General features: G+C 36.4%; 2 protein-coding genes across 3 annotated transcripts; one reads left to right on the top strand and one right to left on the bottom strand.

Moving 5' to 3' along the window:
• Positions 1–201: 201 nt before the first annotated feature.
• On the bottom strand, positions 202–2,121 carry LOC149493989 (ACC oxidase 1). Its single transcript, XM_089725330.1, has 3 exons — positions 1,643–2,121; positions 1,348–1,571; positions 202–1,128 (listed from the first exon to the last, which is right to left on the bottom strand). Exons 1-3 carry the CDS (start codon positions 1,742–1,744, stop codon positions 534–536), a joined length of 921 nt encoding a protein of 306 aa, XP_089581456.1. The 5' UTR covers positions 1,745–2,121; the 3' UTR covers positions 202–533.
• An 8,213-nt stretch (positions 2,122–10,334) lies between these two features.
• Positions 10,335–18,822, top strand: KEA4 (K+ efflux antiporter 4). Of its 2 annotated transcripts, none has more exons than XM_012221509.4 (20): positions 10,335–10,723; positions 11,190–11,233; positions 12,216–12,274; positions 12,415–12,493; positions 12,642–12,703; positions 12,799–12,874; positions 12,950–13,024; positions 13,434–13,505; positions 13,600–13,683; positions 14,189–14,257; positions 14,669–14,746; positions 14,921–15,009; positions 15,425–15,521; positions 15,594–15,647; positions 15,911–16,006; positions 16,706–16,894; positions 16,997–17,074; positions 17,609–17,653; positions 17,925–18,014; positions 18,328–18,822. In XM_012221509.4, exons 1-20 carry the CDS (start codon positions 10,528–10,530, stop codon positions 18,355–18,357), a joined length of 1,662 nt encoding a protein of 553 aa, XP_012076899.1. In that variant the 5' UTR covers positions 10,335–10,527; the 3' UTR covers positions 18,358–18,822. The 2 variants fall into 2 exon arrangements, with proteins under 2 accessions (XP_012076899.1, XP_012076898.1); XM_012221508.4 differs by having other exon boundaries at positions 10,337–10,723; positions 18,177–18,822.
• The last annotated feature ends 1,402 nt before the right edge of the window (positions 18,823–20,224 follow it).

The raw sequence follows: 20,224 nt of genomic DNA, 5'->3' as shown, positions 1-20,224 counted from the left end.
ACTTATATCCGAAGGAGCTATGACTGCTACGGTAGTTCCCAGTTATTATATTTTATTACATATGCAACTTCATGCATAATTTATGCTTATCATAGGAGATATTTATGCTACTCTAGTTTCTGTAGTTTTAATCATTTGGGTAATTTTCATCTTCCACGATGCTTAGAGAAAATAAATGGCAAAAGGAAACATAGAAGAATCTTTGGAAATCAGGGAATACTAATTAAACAACAACCACCACCACTAAGCCTTAGCTAATTAGACAAGGGGAAAAAAAGCTTCACATCTTATTTAAAAAAAAAAACGTCTAAGAAATCTATGGATGAGCATTACACGAGGTACTTTTGAATCAAAAGCCTATGATGCCCAGTACCATCTTCCTGGGTATGAATCTAGGGCCCTTTTTGAATGCTTTGCAATAGCAGAGGGCTTCAGATAATATTGCTAATTAAATAATATTCCCATTCCTTATGTAGATAATCCTAGTTCCAATTGACAGAGAAACCTGCAAGGAGCATTACTTTTTGGTAATTTTAGACATGGATGCCATTTTGTCCATTGGTCATTTTCTTCATGGATTCAAATCTGGGTCCCTTGTCTGAAAACTTTGTGGTGGCATAAAGCTTTAGGTAATCTTGAAAACTGTAGCTACTAGGGTACATGAGTTTGGGAGCTGGAGAAATTATAGCATCACCAGCAGGGTTGTAGAAGGTGGCAATAGATAGTCTGCTTCCATTCTTGTCAGCCATGACACGGTGCAAAGCACTTTTATACCTTCCATTACTTAGGACTTCCAATTGATCACCAGTATTCACAAAAATTCTATTGTTCTTGGATGGAGGGATCTCTACCCATTGCCCATCTTTGCAAAATTCAAGACCTGGGACTTGATCGTCTTGGAGCAACAATATGATCCCTCCAGCATCAGTGTGCTCTCTAAGTCCTCTTACAAGCTCTGGCTGTGAACACTGAGGGTACTTAGCGACTTTTGTTCCCACAGATGGACCTTTCTTTCCTGAGAATGCTTCCTTTATATAATCTTCCTCCAAACCAAGGTTCTCACACATGAGCTCAGAAATCTTCTCTGCCATCTTTATCAATTGAGTAATGTACTCATCCATTGATTTGCTGCATGTATAATTTGTATACTCAAGTTATTGAAGAGCTATGTTTAGTAAATGGAAAACACAATTTCGCTTACTGTTATTGGATTCATCTCTAGAGCTGTAAGGTTGTGAATTCAAACACTCAATCCGGTGTTATTGGATTCATCTTTAGTATTGTGAGGTTGCAAATTGGAATTCTCATAAAGAAAAATAAAGGTACAGTTCAGAATCAATGACTTACCAGAAGCCCTCTGGGAGGTTTGGGATTTCATGGATGTTGGATGTTGGTCGATGCCAAATGAAGTAAGTGCTCTCCCAGTCTATATCAGAGGCATTTCCTTTATTATTCAAGCGTTTTGCTATTTCTGATTCATAGAATCTTTTCTTTAAGTTTTCCTCATAGTGTGAATTCACCAATTGCTTTACCTTCTCCATCAACTCCCTGTCAATTTCATGATTCTCAATCTGCATAAATTCAATAATATTAGATTACGCGAAGCATTTGATTTGGATATGGAAAGACTCATTATTTTTACCAGGAAGAAACCCCATTTCTCACAAGCTTCATGCAGAGTTGCCATCATTTTGCTTCTGTTCTCACCATTGAATTCACTAAAATCTATCACTGGGATCTCCATCTTTGTCTCTTTCCTTAATTTCTATTGCAAAACATAGGTAACTTGGAGAAGTATAAATAGGCTAGACATGGCTCCTAAGGGACAGGGGAATTGTATTAGTTAGTGGGGTTAGTTAGGTTTGTTACAAATTAAGTATTCTATCAAATACAGGGAAAGATTATTATTTTGGACTGCTTTGGAAACAGTGGGGAATCACTAAAACTATGGGTCTATGTTCAATTCATCATCACTCTTGTGATTTTGAGTGGTACAAGTTTATTATTAATTTTTTCTGATCTAGTCATTCTTGCTTACTGGCATTTCAAAATACAGAGATGCCTTTCATCTTCCTAAAGCAAACTTTTTCTACTAGGTTGATTCGCCCCCTGTAAATACCACTCTCTGGTTTTGGTTGTGCTTATTATTAAATATAAAATATGTAGTCTGGCAAATCTGTGGGCAGCGGTGGGTGACATCGACCTTCAAAAACAGCCTAAGGGTGGGACACTGATGGCATCTCACAGTCTTACCTATGGGCGATTTTCCCTGGAGATTGTTCTTCTGCTGACTCTTTTTTAGCCATCGGTTGTCCCCTTATTGGGTGTTTGTCCCATTCTTGAAATTTTCCGGCATAAAAGTCGATCCTACTTTTTGCCAAATCAAGAAGAAGTATTTAGGTGCTGCACGGTGTTCGTCCTACTTGGACCCTATTAGGACTTTCTGATGTCACCTCTGATGCAAGGATTTCTTTAGAGACAAACCACAGAAAGTAGAAACAAAATGTGCAAGTCACTCTGAAACATGTGATTTAGCCTTTTTTGGTAACAAGCAATGGACTGTGTACCGATTTAATTTGTTAAGCCTTTTCTTTTTACCCTTTTGGATATTTCAATGATTGAGCATTTACTATATATTTAGGAGGTTAACATAAATATTTTGTTAGGATACCGGCAATAAAATTACGAGAATAATAACACAGCGGAAAATTAAAATGGGACACACAAAGATTTACGTGGTTCACTCTCAATTGTTTAGGGCTACGTCCACGGGACCAATTCCGAGTAATTCTTCTACTATTACAAAATAATAGGCTTACACGAGAGTAATACAAAATAGTGGCACTCACAAGTGTTTCCCAAAAACACCCTAATAATCTTCACTATTTTCTAAACCCGTAGTTTTAAGAACCCTTTCTTAAAACTATAAACTCTCAAATCTTTTCTTCACAGATAAAACTGATCTGTGGCTCACACTGAAACGAGGCAACTCCTCTCCTATTTATAGGAGAGGTTAGCGAATATGCAGCGTAATCATCGCCTAAGAATGAGCTGCTTTCACCAACCTTTGAATAGCGCAATCACCGCCTAAGAATGAGCTGCTTTCACCAACCTTTGAATTTCCTTTTTCTTCTTCCGCGGTATGGTTTTGACTGGCAAGAAAAACGTGTGTTTTATTATTATTATTATTATTTTTTCTTTTCAAATGTGAGTGGGTCCCACTTGAGTGGGCACACCACCACCAACAAATCTCCCCCTGCACGCTCAAGTGGGGACGTCAGCCATATTCTCCATCATCCCTGAAGCTAATCGGCAATATTCAAACTTGTCTTTTGGAAGAATCTTCGTTAACATATCTGATCCATTTTCATCTGTATGGATCTTCTCAAGCTGTAACTGCTTCATCTCCAGTACATCCCTGATCCAATGATATCTAACATCAATGTGCTTTGATCTTGAATGAAAGGAGGAATTCTTCCCAAGGTGAATTTCACTCTGACTATCGCAGAATATCAAATATCGTTCTTGATGAATTCTGAGTTCATTCAAGAACTTCTTCATCCACAGCAACTCTTTGCATGCTTCTGTTAGTGCTATGAATTTTGCCTCAGTTGTTGATAGAGCAACACACTTCTGCAATCTTGACTGCCATGACACAGCTCCCCCTGCAAATGTGATTAGATACCCTGATGTGGACTTTCTCGAGTCAACATCCCCAGCCATATCTGCATCGGTATAACCGACTAATACTGGCTTCTCATCTCCAAAGCATAAACATACTTTGGTCGTACCTCGAAGATACCTGAAAATCCATTTAACTGCAGCCCAATGTTCCTTTCCAGGATTTGAAAGAAACCGACTCACTACTCCAACTGAATGAGCAATATCTGGCCGTGTACAAACCATGGCATACATCAAGCTTCCAACTGCTGAAGCATATGGGATCTTTTCCATCTTTTCCTTCTCTCCATCGGTAGAAGGGCACTGTTTTGAGCTTAATTTAAAGTGATTAGCAAGAGGACAACTAACCGCTTTAGAATTCTCCATGTTAAACCTTTGAAGTACTTTCTCAATGTACTTCTCCTGTGACAACCATAATTTCTTGGTTCTTCGATTTCTCGTAATCTTCATTCCAAGAATCTGCTTTGCTGGTCCCAAGTCTTTCATAGCAAAAGACTTACTTAGCTGTTTCTTCAAGCTATTAATTCTGATAGAATTCTGATCAACAATCAACATATCATCTACATAGAGCAAGAGAATAATGTAGTCATCATCAGAGAATTTCTTTACGAAGACACAGTGATTTGAAGTAGTCTTTTTGTAGCCTTACTCCCCCATAACAGACTCAAACTTCTTGTACCACTGTCTTGGTGCCTGTTTTAAACCATACAAGCTTTTCTTCAACTTACAAACATAATTCTCTTTTCCTTTTTCGATGAAACCCTCTGGCTGCTCCATGTATATTTCTTCTTCCAAGTCACCATGTAGAAAGGCAGTTTTCACATCCATTTGCTCGATTTCCAGATCAAAACTGGCGGCCATTCCGAGCACTGTCCGAATGGATGTCATTTTCACAACTGGTGAAAAGATCTCATCAAAATCAATACCCTTTCTTTGATTGAATCCTTTCACAACCAGTCTAGCTTTGTATCGTGGTTGGGAGCTGTGTTCTTCCTGCTTGATCCTGAACACCCACTTGTTCTTCAAAGCTTTCTTGCCTTTGGGCAACTTTACCAGCTCAAATGTTTTATTCTCATGCAAGGATTTCATTTCATCTTGCATGGCTTCAATCCAGTTCCTTTTGTGTTCACTTTCCATTGCTTCTTCAAAGCATTCAGGTTCTCCCCCGTCAGTCATCAATACATATTCATTTGCTGAATATCTAGTAGATGGTTGTCTGACTCTACTAGACCTTTTTAATGTTTGAGAACCTTCCGGTGCTGGTGGCTGAACATGAACATCATCAAAATCTTCTTCTGGTTCATTTTGATAAGGAACTTCTGGATTTTCTAACTCTGGCTCTTGTTCTTGTGGAACATTATCTTCATCTCCAACTTGTCTTTGTTCTGTTGTTGGAGGCACTATTTGCACATCTGTTGAATCATTTTCAGATCTATCGGCAGCTTCCTTCTGAGTCGTTTCAACATCTTCAATAGTCTGATTTTCAACAAATACAACATCTCTACTTCTTATCATCTTTTTCTGGAGTGGATCAAAAAATCTATAGCCAAATTGATCTTGGCCATAGCCAATGAATACACATTGTCGAGTCTTGACATCAAGCTTAGACCTCTCATCCTTAGGAATATGCACAAATGCTTTGCAACCAAACACCCGCAAGTGATCATAGGAAACATCCTTTCCTGACCATACTCGTTCTGGAGTATCATACTGAAGAGGAACACAAGGTGAACGATTTATAAGATGAACTGCTGTAAGAAGAGCTTCACCCCAAAATCTTTTAGACAACTTTGCATGTGAGAGTAAACATCGAACTCTCTCCATCAAAGTTCTATTCATCCTCTCAGCCAAACCATTCAACTGCGGCGTCTTGGGAGGTGTTGTTTGATGTCGAATACCATGCTCTTTGCAGAAAGCATCAAATGGCCCAGTGTATTCTCCACCATTATCTGTTCTGATGCACTTCAGCTTCTTGCCTGTCTGTCGCTCAACCAAGTTTAGAAATTGTTTAAAAACATCTAAAACTTGATCTTTGGACTTCAAAGTGTATACCCAGGTCTTCCTAGAATGGTCATTGATAAATGTAACGAAGTATCGATTTCCACCATATGACATCATCAATGGTCCACACAGATCTGAATGTACAAGATCTAACACATTCTTCATTCTGGAAGGCTGAGAAATCTTGAAGGCTACTCTATTCTGCTTTCCTGCCATACAATCAGAATATTTCTCTAAATGGACTTTATCCAATCCAGATAGCATGTTGTTTTTTACCAGAGTTGTCATTCCTTTCTCACTCATGTGGCCTAGTCGTTTATGCCACAATTCAACTGCACTGTCATCCTCTGCTACATTAAAAGCATCTCGGGAGAGCTTCGCATGCATCACATACAGCTTTGGATCTTTCTTTCCATTTGCTATCACCATGGAACCTTTTGTGAGCTTCCACTTCCCATTTCTGAAGGTGCTACAGAAATTTTCATCATCAAGTCTGCCAACCGAGATTAAATTTGAATGCATGTCTGGTACATGCACGACATCTTTTAAAATTAATCTCGAACCATTTTCTGTCTTCAGGCAAATATCTCCCTTACCGATGACTTTCAACAGTTTGTCGTCTGCTATCTTGACCACACCCAGATTGTCTGGTGTGTAAGATGAAAAGTTTTCTCTCCGAGATGTTGCATGAAGTGTAGCCCCACTATCAATTACCCAACTGGTCTCTTGGGTTGCAAGATTGATAGTGTCTTCAATGAACAGTTGGAATTCAGCAATGACATTAGCTTCATCATCACTGCTTTCTTCTTTCTTTGCCTTGCCTTTGATCTTCTCCTGATCACTTTTGAACTTCCGGCAATACCTTTTAATGTGGCCCTTCTTCCCACAATGATGGCACACAATATTGGCAAATTTGTTTGATCTACCTCTGCTCTTATCTCTTGTATTTGTACTTCTAGATTGGCTCCTCCCTCTGGACTGGTTATTTCTTTTAGCATCTGCTAAAAAAATGTCTGACTGAGATGAAGAAGGATTATGTGCTTTGCGTCTCATTTCTTCATTCAGAACAACATTTTTAACAAATTCCCAGCTAACTCCACTCTGTGGTGTAGAGTTTGTTATTGATATCTTCAGAGTCTCCCAAGACTCTGGTAAGGAGGCAAGCACCATAAGGCCGAGGATTTTATCATCAAATTTTATACCCATATTTGACAGCTGGTGAATAGTCGCCTGCATTTCACTCAAGTGATCTGCTACAGAGGTATCTTCTTGGTATTTGAAATTCATCAGCTTTGTCAAATAAAATAATTGGTTGTTGCCGGATTTTGAGGCATATAGCTGTTCAAGCTTGTCCCATAATGTTCTAGCGTGAGTCTCGTTACAGATGTGGTTGTACACATTATCATCGACAAATTGTCGAATATAACCACAAACTTGTTCATGCTCGAAAGCCCATTCTTCATCAGTCTTATCTTCCGGTTTGCTTGAACCAAACACGGGCAAATGCATTTTGGTTACCATAAGGAGATCTCTCATTTTATTTCTCCATATATGGTAATTTGCGCCATTTAGACTGATCATTTTGCTCGTTCTAGCTTCCATGACTTTTAAGTGAATAGTAACCGTATATGAGAATAGTAATAGTATACGAAAATAGTAACTGTATACGTAAATAGTACTATACGTAAATAGTACCTGTATGTGTGAATAGTACTATACGTGAATAGTGCTGGGCTTAACAGTGACGGCTCAGCAACAGTAACGTCAATAGTAACTATTCACCATCAACCGCGAGTTACTATTTTACTATTCACCACTAGGTTGATTCTGCAACGACTTTCCGAGCGGACAGCACCAACGGACTCGTCGTAATTTTCTCGTCTTCGTGGTATATTTATTTTCAAAATATATCCACAGATCCGGTACCGTTATCTGACCGGCTGAACCAGGCTCTGATACCACTTGATGGGACCGCGCATACCATCCAACCCCGAATTAGTATGATATTGTCCGCTTTGGGCCAAGCCCTCACGGATTTGTTTTTGGGCACCTCCCAAAAGGCCTCATACTAATGGGTTGGGTTTGAACCATTATATTTTGGTTCCACTTCTCCTCTTTATCCGATGTGAGACTTGGGAGGATATCCCAACAAACCTCCCCTCCAACCAAGGACCACACAAATCGTGACCTCCCCTCCAGGGATAATCTGCCCACCATCTTGTACCGCCGCTACAACTTTGCGGGACACGTCGCCCGACCTCCTCTTGTCGGGAAGACTTTCGACACAAGGCACCACTTGCAGATTTTCTTCTGGTCTTGGTCCTGTTGTTACACCGTCACACCGAGATTTTCTCACACTGCGCAGTCCGCTGTTCACACTCGCTCCGAACCTGGGCTCTGATACCACTTGTTAGGATACCGGCAATAAAATTACGAGAATAATAACACAGCGGAAAATTAAAATGGGACACACAAAGATTTACGTGGTTCACCCTCAATTGTTTAGGGCTACGTCCACGGGACCAACTCCGAATGATTCTTCTACTATTACAAAATAATAGGCTTACACGAGAGTAATACAAAATAATGGCACTCACAAGTGTTTTCCAAAAACACCCTAATAATCTTCACTATTTTCTAAACCCGTAGTTTTAAGAACCCTTTCTTAAAACTATAAACTCTCAAATCTTTTCTTCACAGATAAAACTGATCTGTGGCTCACACTGAAACGAGGCAATTCCTCTCCTATTTATAGGAGAGGTTAGCGAATATGCAGCGTAATCATCGCCTAAGAATGAGCTGCTTTCACCAACCTTTGAATAGCGCAATCACCGCCTAAGAATGAGCTGCTTTCACCAACCTTTGAATTTCCTTTTTCTTCTTCCGCGGTATGGTTTTGACTGGCAAAAAAAACGTGTGTTTTATTATTATTATTATTATTTTTTCTTTTCAAATGTGAGTGGGTCCCACTTGAGTGGGCACACCACCACCAACATATTTGAGTTTCTAACTTTTGCTTCTGTGAAGCATATTTGGTTACTGAACTAATGCACTTATTATTTTAATAAACTGCACATAATTGCTAGAAAACATTTTGATTATCGGATTATCAGTGGACACTCCACTCAATTCTCTACTTTCAATGTTCACATTATGAATGTTTGTACTCCATATATAAATATACTTAGAATTTTACTGTTCATGTAATAAATATTTGGAAAGAACACTGTGGGAGTAGATTATAATATCAGTAGATCCTCTTTATTTACTGAAAAAGTGAAAATTATTATGGTCAAGAGATTTCAAGTTTAAATTTCATATTCCTTATATAAGTGAAAAGACCAATTAGACTACACTTATTGACAATAATAATTACAATTTGGCTATTAAACATGCATTTCCTTTTTTTTTTTTTTTCTTGGAACTAAAGCAGAAACTTTATTAGATCATGAAACCACCACTGGCATAAAAAAAAACCCACCGTTCAGGCATATATGCTTAAGCGTACTCCTAGATTCCAAGTCTGCAACTTTATTTGCAGAACGCTTAATACATGGGAAAGAAAGATTTGCCCACCCCTGCGCTGTACAAGACGTATTCTACATTTCTACAATCTGTATTACATTAGATAGTGGCCTTGTCGTTCTAACTTTTACCCATTGGGCAGAAATATTTTCTTGTATCTCTTAAATTTGTTTGGGCTGGATCGGAAGTTAGGCCCAAAAGAATCCAAATTGCAATCGGGTTGAGGCCCTTATAGTTGGGCACCCCTCCACTACCAATCTCCTTCACGTGAATTTTGCCATGCAACTTTAACTAACCAAACTCATTTTCTTACCTTGACTAAACTATGCCCACTAAACTAATTTTGCATTACGCTTCAAACAACGCACTAGATTATTATAAATAAATCATTTTTGTATTTTAAGCACTTCATTCTTTAGAGAGAGGATAATAAAAATAGAGGATGTATATAATCTATCCCGATATTATTTTGTGATTAAGGATCAATTGTTATTATTAATGTATTTTTAATTGCTAGCTATATCAAATTGACCATTGTCCCATTCTTAAAAAAAAAAATTATTTCCAATGAAATTAATTCAACTTTTATGCTTCCAAATTAAAATGACTTTTACTTTTAACCTTTAACATATGCCGCACAATTCACAGTAAAAACGAGAACGTAGTAGTTGATTAATGATTTGATGAAATGAAATTGTAAGTTCCGAATGACTTCCATTACACATTAAATAATCTTGGTAAGTGAAGTAAATATAGAAAAGGCAAATTAGGACTAGTATCATGAAAGAAAACAGAAGTTACAAAAACCATTTGCTCATTTTCCATATATGCCCTCTCCTACTTTCCTCCCCTTCAGGCCATCACCAACTGAAGTTGACGGTGGCCAACTTTCCTTCTATGGTCATATAGGTCAAAACGTTGTGGGCCATATTTCAAAGTGGCCCACCTAATAATATCTTAGATTACAACGTCAACATGTATGTGAAATATATTGACCTCCGCCTTTCAATTTACGGTCATGATCATACAATCAACTTTTGACCCTTAGGCCTTCGAATCCCCAGCGAGCAAGTCTATGACATTCAATGAGCCGTAACTGCACTGTATATTATCTTTTTAGACGCACCAAGGACCGTATCGTACATTTACTCGTACGATCCTCCATTTCTAAGCTAACTAAAAACTTTCCCTCTCGTTCTTCACAAGCTCTCGTTCTTCACAAGCCGAGAGGAAGATACAGTGAAAGCAAATCCTATAAGCCAACGCCGACTTGGCCGTTGCCAGTACACGCACTCTTCTCTTCTCCCTGTTCTCTCGGGAATGAGGCTAGTTTTAGCTCCATTATTCGTTTGTGCTCTCTTCTTCTCTCTAGCGGTTGCCGAGTCGGACTCGGCGATGGAGATGAATGCAACAGCGGAGTCGAACGCGACGCGTTCGAGATCCAGAGAGGACAGCTTTGCTGACATGATTGATAGGGCTTTGGAGAAGGAGTTCAACGAGACAGACCAGAATGAATGTCTGTACTAGATCTGAGCCTCTTTCTTTCTGTTTATATTTGCATGTGCATTTCGTTTTTAGGTTCTGGGGCTCCATTTTCTGTTATCGCTGGGAGTAGGGTTTTCCAGTTTGTGGATCAGTTCAATCAGGATTGCTCAATTTTCCATAAATTTAACAACACTAAGTGAATGTCCTGTTAATTTTACCTTTTTTTTTTTTCTCAAAGAAAGTTTTCAGTCACTAGGCCGTTCCCGCATTTCTGTTTGGAAATATTTGTTTGAATTTTATGGACATTTGTAGCTGATATCTTTCGTCGTATTTCCCTTTTTAATGTCTAATAAGAATGTAAAGCTAATTTTTCGTTTGTAACTAATGAAATGTAAGATAGGGATTGATCATCATTTTTTCACTTTAGCAATATTTTGTTGAAGGTTCGAGTGGCAAAATATGTATATGAGGATTATTTCTTGTGTTTTCTCTTGCAGCCACTGATCCTGGTAGCTTCAATAACAGTGTTGCTGGACAGCAGGTTCGTGTTTTTTCTCCCTGAATTAGCTTTTCATGTTCTGTTCACTTTTTAAACCAATAAGTGGTTTGTCTTCTCTTTTAGTCACAATGTCGCATAGTGAACTTGAATAGCTCTTTTTCATCTACGCCATATTTTTTGCAGTATCTGGTTAGTTGTATGAGTAATTATTACTCAGACGAGGGCTAGCTGAAATTTCATAGAGGTATTCAGACTTTTAGATATGCCTTATAGGGTAGTTATTTTGGTCACTATGCTTGTGTTAATAATAATATTTTAGAACTGTGTATTTGAACCATTTTTAGGTTAATAACACTTGTAGTTGGACTTACAAGTGTCCTTTGATTGTTTCAAATAACTTATTTGAATTTTAGCAAAGTAAAAATCAAGTTGCTAATGGCTCATAAGAAGGTATTAGTGAGGTTGCAATTTTTTTTAGAGATCTTTTGGTTGTTGCCAAGTTTAATCATTGAATATGTAAAGTGTAAAATGCAAAAGCAATGACTTGAAATGCCATTCTTTTTTGAGATATTTTGATTTTGTGCAACTATGGCGAAGTGGTTTTTTTCCAATCATAAATGGTTCTAAGGAAAGCAAACATGCTATCAACACAGTTGTTAATTAACAGAATGGTTTGTATTTATGCATAATGGTGGCACATTGAAATGAGGAGCATATTGAACCTCAGGTTACCCCATTATGTTTGGTCTTTCTGTCCTTTTCCTATTTTTTTGAGTCTCTATGCCACATTGAGTAATGATAAGGTGGAAAGTAGTTTTTTAATTTATAAAATAAAAGCCGTATCATTCCACCACCAAAGGGGAAATGAAGCACTATGACGTCATGAGTCATGACTGGCTGTGTGCATATTTTAATGGATGTTTCTATCATGAGACCTGATACTTAACTTTCTGTATCGTTTGAATAAGCTTATGGAGTTATGGTCTTAGATGATGGCTGAACTTAACATGTTTGATTTTACCAGGCAGTTTTGGAAACTGTAGCCAGAGTTAAGTCGAAGAAAAATGACACGAAAGAGGAAAAGTACGTGCTTATTTATTGAAGAACATTAGAGATTGTTATTCTTTTTAAACATTTTACAAAATTATTTTGATGAATGTTGTTATGATAAGCGTCATTAACTCAAATTTAAGAACTGTGACCAATTGAGAACCATTTGTTAGGTCTTTTCAGTTTCATGATGTCTTCAATTTGGACAATGAGAATCGAGCAGAGGATATGCCGACATTGATTGATAGAAAGGTATTTCATATTTACACTTTTTGAAACTTGTTCTATACTACTCTTCTGGTGATGTTAACTAGTTTTTCGCATTTTGATACCTATATTTGACAATATTTTATATGATGATGGGAAAATTATGACCTTAATTGAAAATTTTTATCCTCAGGACAATGTTTTTATCATATCGAACCCAAAATCCAAATACCCTGTGTTGCAACTAGATTTAAGGTTAGCTCAATTCTTCTTATTCTCATAATTCCATGAGACAACAGCTAACAGCAATTTGTTGACCAATGTTTCCTTTTCGAATCGCTACATTGCAGATTGATATCAGATCTGGTAGTTGTCATTGTTTCTGCAACTTGTGGTGGGATTGCATTTGCTTGTGCCGGACAACCGGTTAGGCTTATTTCCCCGCATCTTGTTTATGACGAACTACTGTTTATGGATTTGAACCCATTTTGAATTTTGCAGGTTATTACTGGATATCTGCTAGCAGGATCTATTATTGGACCTGGGGGCTTGAGCTTTGTCAGTGAAATGGTGCAAGTATGTTGTCTCTGTCTTCTGTAATGAACAAATGATTTGGGAATAGTGTTTTACCAGAAGTTTGATATTTGTATGTGTATGTATTTTTCTGCGTGGTGGTATTCTTTTTGTCTTTTTTCATGATATATATGTTTGTTTGAGGTCAAAATGTGATTCTCCAAACTTTCTTATTGTTGTGTTATTGCTTTCACATTTTAGTGGGTCAAACAGTTATGTGAAATTTTGGCAGAAAGATGTGTGCAGTTCTTCCTAATGCTAGCCTATTTCAGCCTTTGGTTAGTTTATTTTCACGGGTAGCTTATGATGATGTTGATGTGAACTGTGGGAGGGTATGATTCTCCCAAGGTTCATATCAGATAATTGATGCATACTATACATACTGTTTTTCTTATATGAATATGAAATTTAGGTTGAAACAGTGGCTCAGTTTGGTGTGATTTTTCTGCTATTTGCACTGGGCCTGGAATTCTCCGCAACAAAGGTTTGCTTGTGTTTTCCATGTTGCTTTAATTTGTCTAATTGATCTTTCCTATAAGATGTAAGCTATCAAATTATTTACTTTCTAAAAAATGCAGCTTCGTGTTGTTCGAGCTGTTGCTGTTCTAGGAGGTCTTCTCCAGATTTTCCTATTTATCTGCTTATGTGGAATAACAGTCTCGGTATGTTAGCATAATCCTGTGAATTGTATATCCACAATTGTAGTTTTTTTGCTCTCAATCATTATGGTATGAGTTTAAACGATCAGTTAATGGAAGCTAAACATGCAAGGATGCAATGCCTGATATGGATTAGCTTATTCAAATACCAACCAACATTTGGCACAAGTATAGGATCAATTCATCATACAATTTCTAACTATTATATATGAGATTGTGGATATGCATGACACATGTATATGTGAACCCACATATAAAAGTGTTTGCTTGTGTGGCATTGGGGAATCCAATTTGAACTTTAGATTGTCTTTGGAGGGCAATGCTTAGGCTGTCTCTGGGGCTATGGCAGAATATGCCATTGTTTTTGGTGGTAAATCCTGACTGAGCCTTGTGGAGCTTTGTTACTGAATTTTAGTTGAAGAAAGGGTTGGTTTGATTATTTACTTTTTTCTTCTCTTAAATTAACTGGTTACAAGTTTTTGATGCATCTATTTCATGCTTTTTGCAGTTATGTGGTGGTCAGTCTTCAGAGGGAATATTTGTTGGTGCTTTCCTGTCTATGTCATCTACTGCAGTGGTAAAACTCTAATCAATTATGTATTTTTGTCTTGTATGTTTGGCAGGTTAAATTTTTTTTTTTAATGTTTTGGCTAGTTTCTAGTGTTTATAAATGTTGCATAGAAGCTTGTTCATTCTTAAGAGACGAGAAACATATGGTTGGTAGAAACTGTCTATCTCTAAGATCAAAGCATTCACACTAAGGATTGTTGTTATCTCTGATTCTGTTTCTTATTTCAACATGCTGCAGAGAGAACTCTCTGAAATAATGGAAATTGAAAATAAAATTGTACACGTGTTGACTTAGTTGTCTCTTGAACTTAGTCTAGGTTACCTAATTGTTTTTCCTTAGCAATTGCTTTCATAATTATTATATTTGAAATCCAAACATTCTTTTTCATATATTGTTGTTGTCCTTGCACGGTCACAGGTTTTGAAATTTTTGATGGAGAAGAATAGTATTAATTCTCTGCATGGTCAAGTCACTATTGGTACCCTTATCCTGCAGGTATTGATTTCCTCACTCATCAAATCTGCATTGGAAGATGCTACGATACTGCTATGTCATATTTGGATAAATTTAAAAGAATTAAAAGAGAAAGATCTAAAGTTATATATTTTTTTTATAATGCTTAATTATTTTAATTGTTTGCTATAAAGTTTTGAGCTTTATGCCTGTCAGGATTGTGCAGTTGGTCTGCTGTTTGCTTTGCTTCCTGTTCTGGGTGGCACTTCTGGTGTTCTTCAAGGAGTCGTATCTATGACTAAATCGTAAGAGTCTAAACAACTTAATATTTTGATCTCATCAATTTTCACTAGATAAATATGAATTCTGTCTTGCATTGGTTTCTATATATTCTCTCTGTGTATTTGTAGTATATAAATGATGAAGTTTGACAGTTCCTAAAATGATATGTACTATAAAGGATCAATGTATGTGGATAGAATGACTTGAAAATTAATATCTAGGTTTTCTGTTGTGCGACTGCAGAATGCTAATTAATACATTGTTTCTACACGTGTAGTGTAATTGATGGCTCTGTCAGAACTCACATGTAAAACAGTAATTTGATTCTTAGTTTGGTTACTGGTTGCATTATTAGCGTGTGGTTGTCTTTGGGCTACTCCACGTATCAAGTACAAGATTCTTTTGTCCTATTCACTTGCAGCATGTTTATATTTTCAGGTTGGTGCTGCTTGTAGCATTTCTGGCTTTCTTGACAATATTATCTCGCACTTGTGTACCATGGTTCCTGAAGCTCATGATAAGCCTATCATCACAGGTAAAACTACACTATTTACTATTATATTATACTTTATGGTATGGAATTTCTGAAAGGAGTTTTATTTTGCAGACTAATGAACTCTATCAATTGGCATCAGTGGCATTTTGCTTACTAGTTGCTTGGGTTAGTCTCATTTCCTTATTATTCTTTTGTTGTTATTGATGCACTTTTAATGCAATTGATTTTATGTTTATAAGAGTTGGACCGGTTAGTTTTATTGTTTGCTTCTTTTAAGTTGTAGTATCTCACAAAGTGAGTGAAAAAGGGGAATAAAGAGAATAGGTATTCTAGTTGTCAGGTCATAGTTGTGTCTTGTCTGCTGATGCTTCTGCCTGCTTCAACTAGATACATGCACAAACACATGATAGTTTGATTTTGTATTTCAGTGTAGTGATAAGCTGGGTTTGAGCCTTGAACTGGGATCTTTTGCAGCTGGAGTTATGATATCAACAACTGATCTTGCTCAACATACGCTTGAACAAGTAAGTGTTTAGTGTCTTGACTTGCATAGTTATCGTCAACCTCTCTCTCCCTTCTCTGTCTCTCTCTCTCTCTCTCTCTCTATATATATATATATATATATATACACACACACACACATGTACTGGCCCTTCCATTGTGGCTTTGGTGGAAATTTGTTTGTTAGATTCATTGGTCATTCTTGTATCATCTATATCTTTGTTATTTCTTATTACTCTTGTCTGTCAATGGACTGAAAATTATTGGAAAAATTACAAAATGTCTCCTTGAGGTTTTATCTATTATATGTATAAAATTTGATATTTTTTTCAATTTTAACTATTGAGTCCTTGAGTTTTCTAAAAACTGACATTTTGGTCCTTTATGGGCTACGAAGTCTGTCCAAGATGACATGTTTATGTTCAAAACATTTCATTTTGGACTGTATGAAGACTGAAGTGATTTTTTCAAAAAAAAAAAAAAAAAAAAAAAAAAATGATGTTGCATTTTGAAAAAGGAGGCCAAAATGTATAACAGGCCAAATGTTAGGTTCTCTGTAATTTCCCCAAAATATTCTATTGTCTGCAACATTTACAATTTACATATCTACAACGTTTGTTGCCCTGTTGTGGTTTTCTTATTTTATCTTGCTGGAAGGTGTGGCTCTTATCTATTGGGAAGTCTTCCATGTTTTCTCTCATTTGGAGTTAATTTTCTTTTAGGTTGAACCAATTCGCAACTTCTTTGCGGCTCTCTTTCTTGCCAGCATTGGGATGCTAATACACGTCCATTTCCTATGGAATCATGTTGATATTTTACTGGCAGCTGTATTATTGGTGATTATCATAAAAACTGTTGTGGTTGCGGTTGTTGTCAAGGGGTTTCGATACAGCAATAAAACTTCGCTTCTTGTAAGATTCAAGGAACTGCTAGAATGCTCATGTATTCATTTTGTTTTGTTTTGTTTTATATGTTCCATTGACAGAAGGCCTTGGGTTTATTTCCCTATGTAGGTTGGAATGTCTCTGGCTCAAATTGGGGAATTTGCTTTTGTTCTCCTAAGCCGTGCTTCTAATCTTCATCTAGTTGAGGTTAGTATTTCAGTTATGGGTATGTTTTCAATGTAATGTAATTGCATCCATACTAAAATAATCTTCTCATACTAATTGTTGTTGTACGTTTTCATTTTCATTTGCTGCATCTATGTTAAGCAAACTCCATTTTGCTGAAATGATTGTGATTTCGTGTATGGAGAAGCTTGTATTAGAATATCAATTCCATAATTTGAGGTTTGAGGAACTTAAGATAAACTGGAACGTGATCTTTTCTAGTAATCATGGCTCCACTCTCTCTCTTTCTCATAAATTTATATAATCAACTAGACTTGCTTTAGATTTGAATAATTACTTTCTGTTCTTTTTTTTTTTTTTTTTTTTTTTTTTTTTTTTTTTTTTTGTGGCATATTCTTTCTGGATAATGCCATAAAAGCATTGGCACGTATGAGAGTTTGTGAAGGACCTCTCTCAAGGCCAAAACTGAGATCCAATGGGCCAGGCAGACGTTTTTCCTAACATATTGGTCTAGATTGTTAGAAGTGCAACTTAAGTTTGTTTTGACTCTTGCAGGGTAAATTGTATCTACTGCTGCTTGGAACAACAGCTCTGAGTCTGGTAAGTAGGCATCCTGTTACTCATTTATAATGAGGTAAAATGTGACATTTTAATGATCCGCTTTTTATGGTAATAAGTAACATAAATATCCTTGAAAATGAAAATGCAATATATAAAATTTCCCTGAATTAGCATTGTGTTAAATGATGCAGTACTCTCTGGATCTCACAAAATCTGTAAACCTGCATAGTTGTATCCTTGACCTTGTATAATGGTCATGGATACAGTGAATCATGCCCATTTAAGATTTCAACTATGCTTAATGGTACAGGTGACTACACCATTGCTTTTCAAGTTGATTCCTGCTGTCATGCATCTTGGTGTACTGTTGCGTTGGTTTCCCCCTGATGGTCCAATTGAGGTAATTATCTTGCCTTCATAAGTAGATGAAATATACACATGCATATGAATGCATATATTCTCTAATTTACATTCGGCAGACGATGCATGGTCTAAAATTTTGCCCAATTCCAGTTAGAGCAAGTGTTTTGAGGTGTGTTTTGAATATGATTTCTCCTCCCAGATTGGATATAAAGGAGATAGCTTTCGTGCAGACAGTGCTAAGCGTATTACTTTGATGGTCCAAGGCTCTCATGATTCATGATATTAACTGAAACATGAATCATGCAAATTTCAGCATATACCTGATGGGCTTCTTATACTCTGGAGGACAGGTGCTTAAGAGTGCAAAGGAGGTTGATTGAGTGAACAGATTTTTTTCCCATTGCAAAACTCGTGTTGCCTACTTCCACATGAACTTCTGACCGCCATAGATGGACGATCATGCCAATTGGGAGCAAGAAATCAAGAGCTCGGTAGATATTGCTTCATAAGCCCACATACTTCTAATCTTTGATTCAGGTCATCTCCCTACTATCCAGATGTCCTATTTTCTGTAAAATATCCATTTTTGTAATGTAAGTCATTTTAATTTTCTTTTACCATCTCTCTCACTGTCTCTTGTCTAATAATTAGTTGATTCCCTTTGCGTTTCCATTTTGGTTTTTCCTTTATTTGTAAGTCAAAAAATACAAGGCAAATTCTAACTTTCAGATATGCAAGTTCTGCTATTTCTCTTTCATGTAATGATAAGCACACCATGTATAGCTGATTTTGGTTCACTTGATATTTTGGCGTATATAAAAATATGAAGTGTTGATTTGATGATACTCAGGCTTTCAAGATTTTGTTCAGTTTCTTATATAACTTTTGCAAGTTACAACTGTATACTGTTTTTTTTTTCTTTTTCTTTTTTGTTAAAATGGAAACAAGTTGGTGGAAAGAATGCATGAAATGGGGTTGATGTGACTTCGGATTGGATGCATTATTATAAATGAAGTGACTCGATGTCCTTTTGTTATTGGGTTTTCAAACTGTGTTTATACTATTTGAATTGTTTTTGCCATTATCCTAACAGCTTGCTGCTAGAGGAAGCATACAGTGCATTGTCTAACTGGTTTATATTTAGTTACGAAATACCAGAAACGTTTATGACGTCTGATATGGCTTATTATTTCTATTAGTGAATGGAGAAATTAACCTCGGAAATGCGCAGTTACCCATTAATTTAATCCTTGGAAAGGAGAACAAATCTAAATTATTCAGTTACTCATGCATATTATATTGCGTAGAGTTGAGATTGATAGTGATGCCTAGAATGTGAACTCTTTTTTTTTTTTTTTTTTTTTTTTTTATATTTCCTTTTCTTTTTGACTCAAATTGCATGTGTTGATTTGATAAGTTTGCTCTCCTTCTCATGAAAGTTTGCTCTCCTCATGAAATGCAAACCACAACTATGTCGACGAAATAGGAATGAGGTTGTTGAGGACTAATAAATTGGCATCTCTTTTTATGTCTCCAGGCAATGAGATCTCTGTCTATGGCAGTTCAAACGTCAGTATAATTCATAAGTGATCGCCAACATTTTCCATGTGTTATAAAATATGTATATTGCAAAAAAGGTCTTTTAATTTTATTGATTTTTTTCTATAATTAATTAATTAAAATTTATAATTTTATAAATGACTGAGGTGTCGATTTTGGGAAATTGAAAGGATTAATGTGTAGCTATTAAATTTTGAACCTTAATTTTTTTCGTAATTTGAAAACTGGTAATCTCTTTGGCGCATTAAATACCCAAAGATTTTTGTGGCAGTTGATCCATTTTAGGCACAGAAATTCCTTGAAAAAAGGACTCTTATTATTTCTTTTGTTTTGGATTTATGCATGAATAGTAGCTTTTAGATTCCTTGCATTTCCTTCTCAAAAATTGGTTTAATACATATTCATGTTAGTGGCTGGATCTGTTAAACACGGAATTAATTAGCATTGTTCTTTAATCTTTATTAGTGGAGCACCTACCATTATTCCGTCTTTGAAATGAAAAAGAAAAGAAAAGAATCTCAAAGAATGGATAGAATTATTTTTTCCTTTAAATATAAAAATACAATTTTCTTTTTGCTAATTGTTATGATAACATTGACAGAAACAATATTTGGCATCATGGTATGCACAAGCGTAAAATCAGAAAGTAAAAAAACAAAAACGACAAATGGTTACCCACGAATAAGA

Source organism: Jatropha curcas, chromosome 8, assembly GCF_041381405.1.
Source record: "Jatropha curcas cultivar XTBG-Jc1 chromosome 8, XTBG_Jcur_1.0, whole genome shotgun sequence".
Taxonomy (NCBI): Eukaryota; Viridiplantae; Streptophyta; class Magnoliopsida; order Malpighiales; family Euphorbiaceae; genus Jatropha; species Jatropha curcas.
Note: the sequence above shows the minus strand (reverse complement) of the source record. Positions and strands in the feature narration are given on the sequence as shown.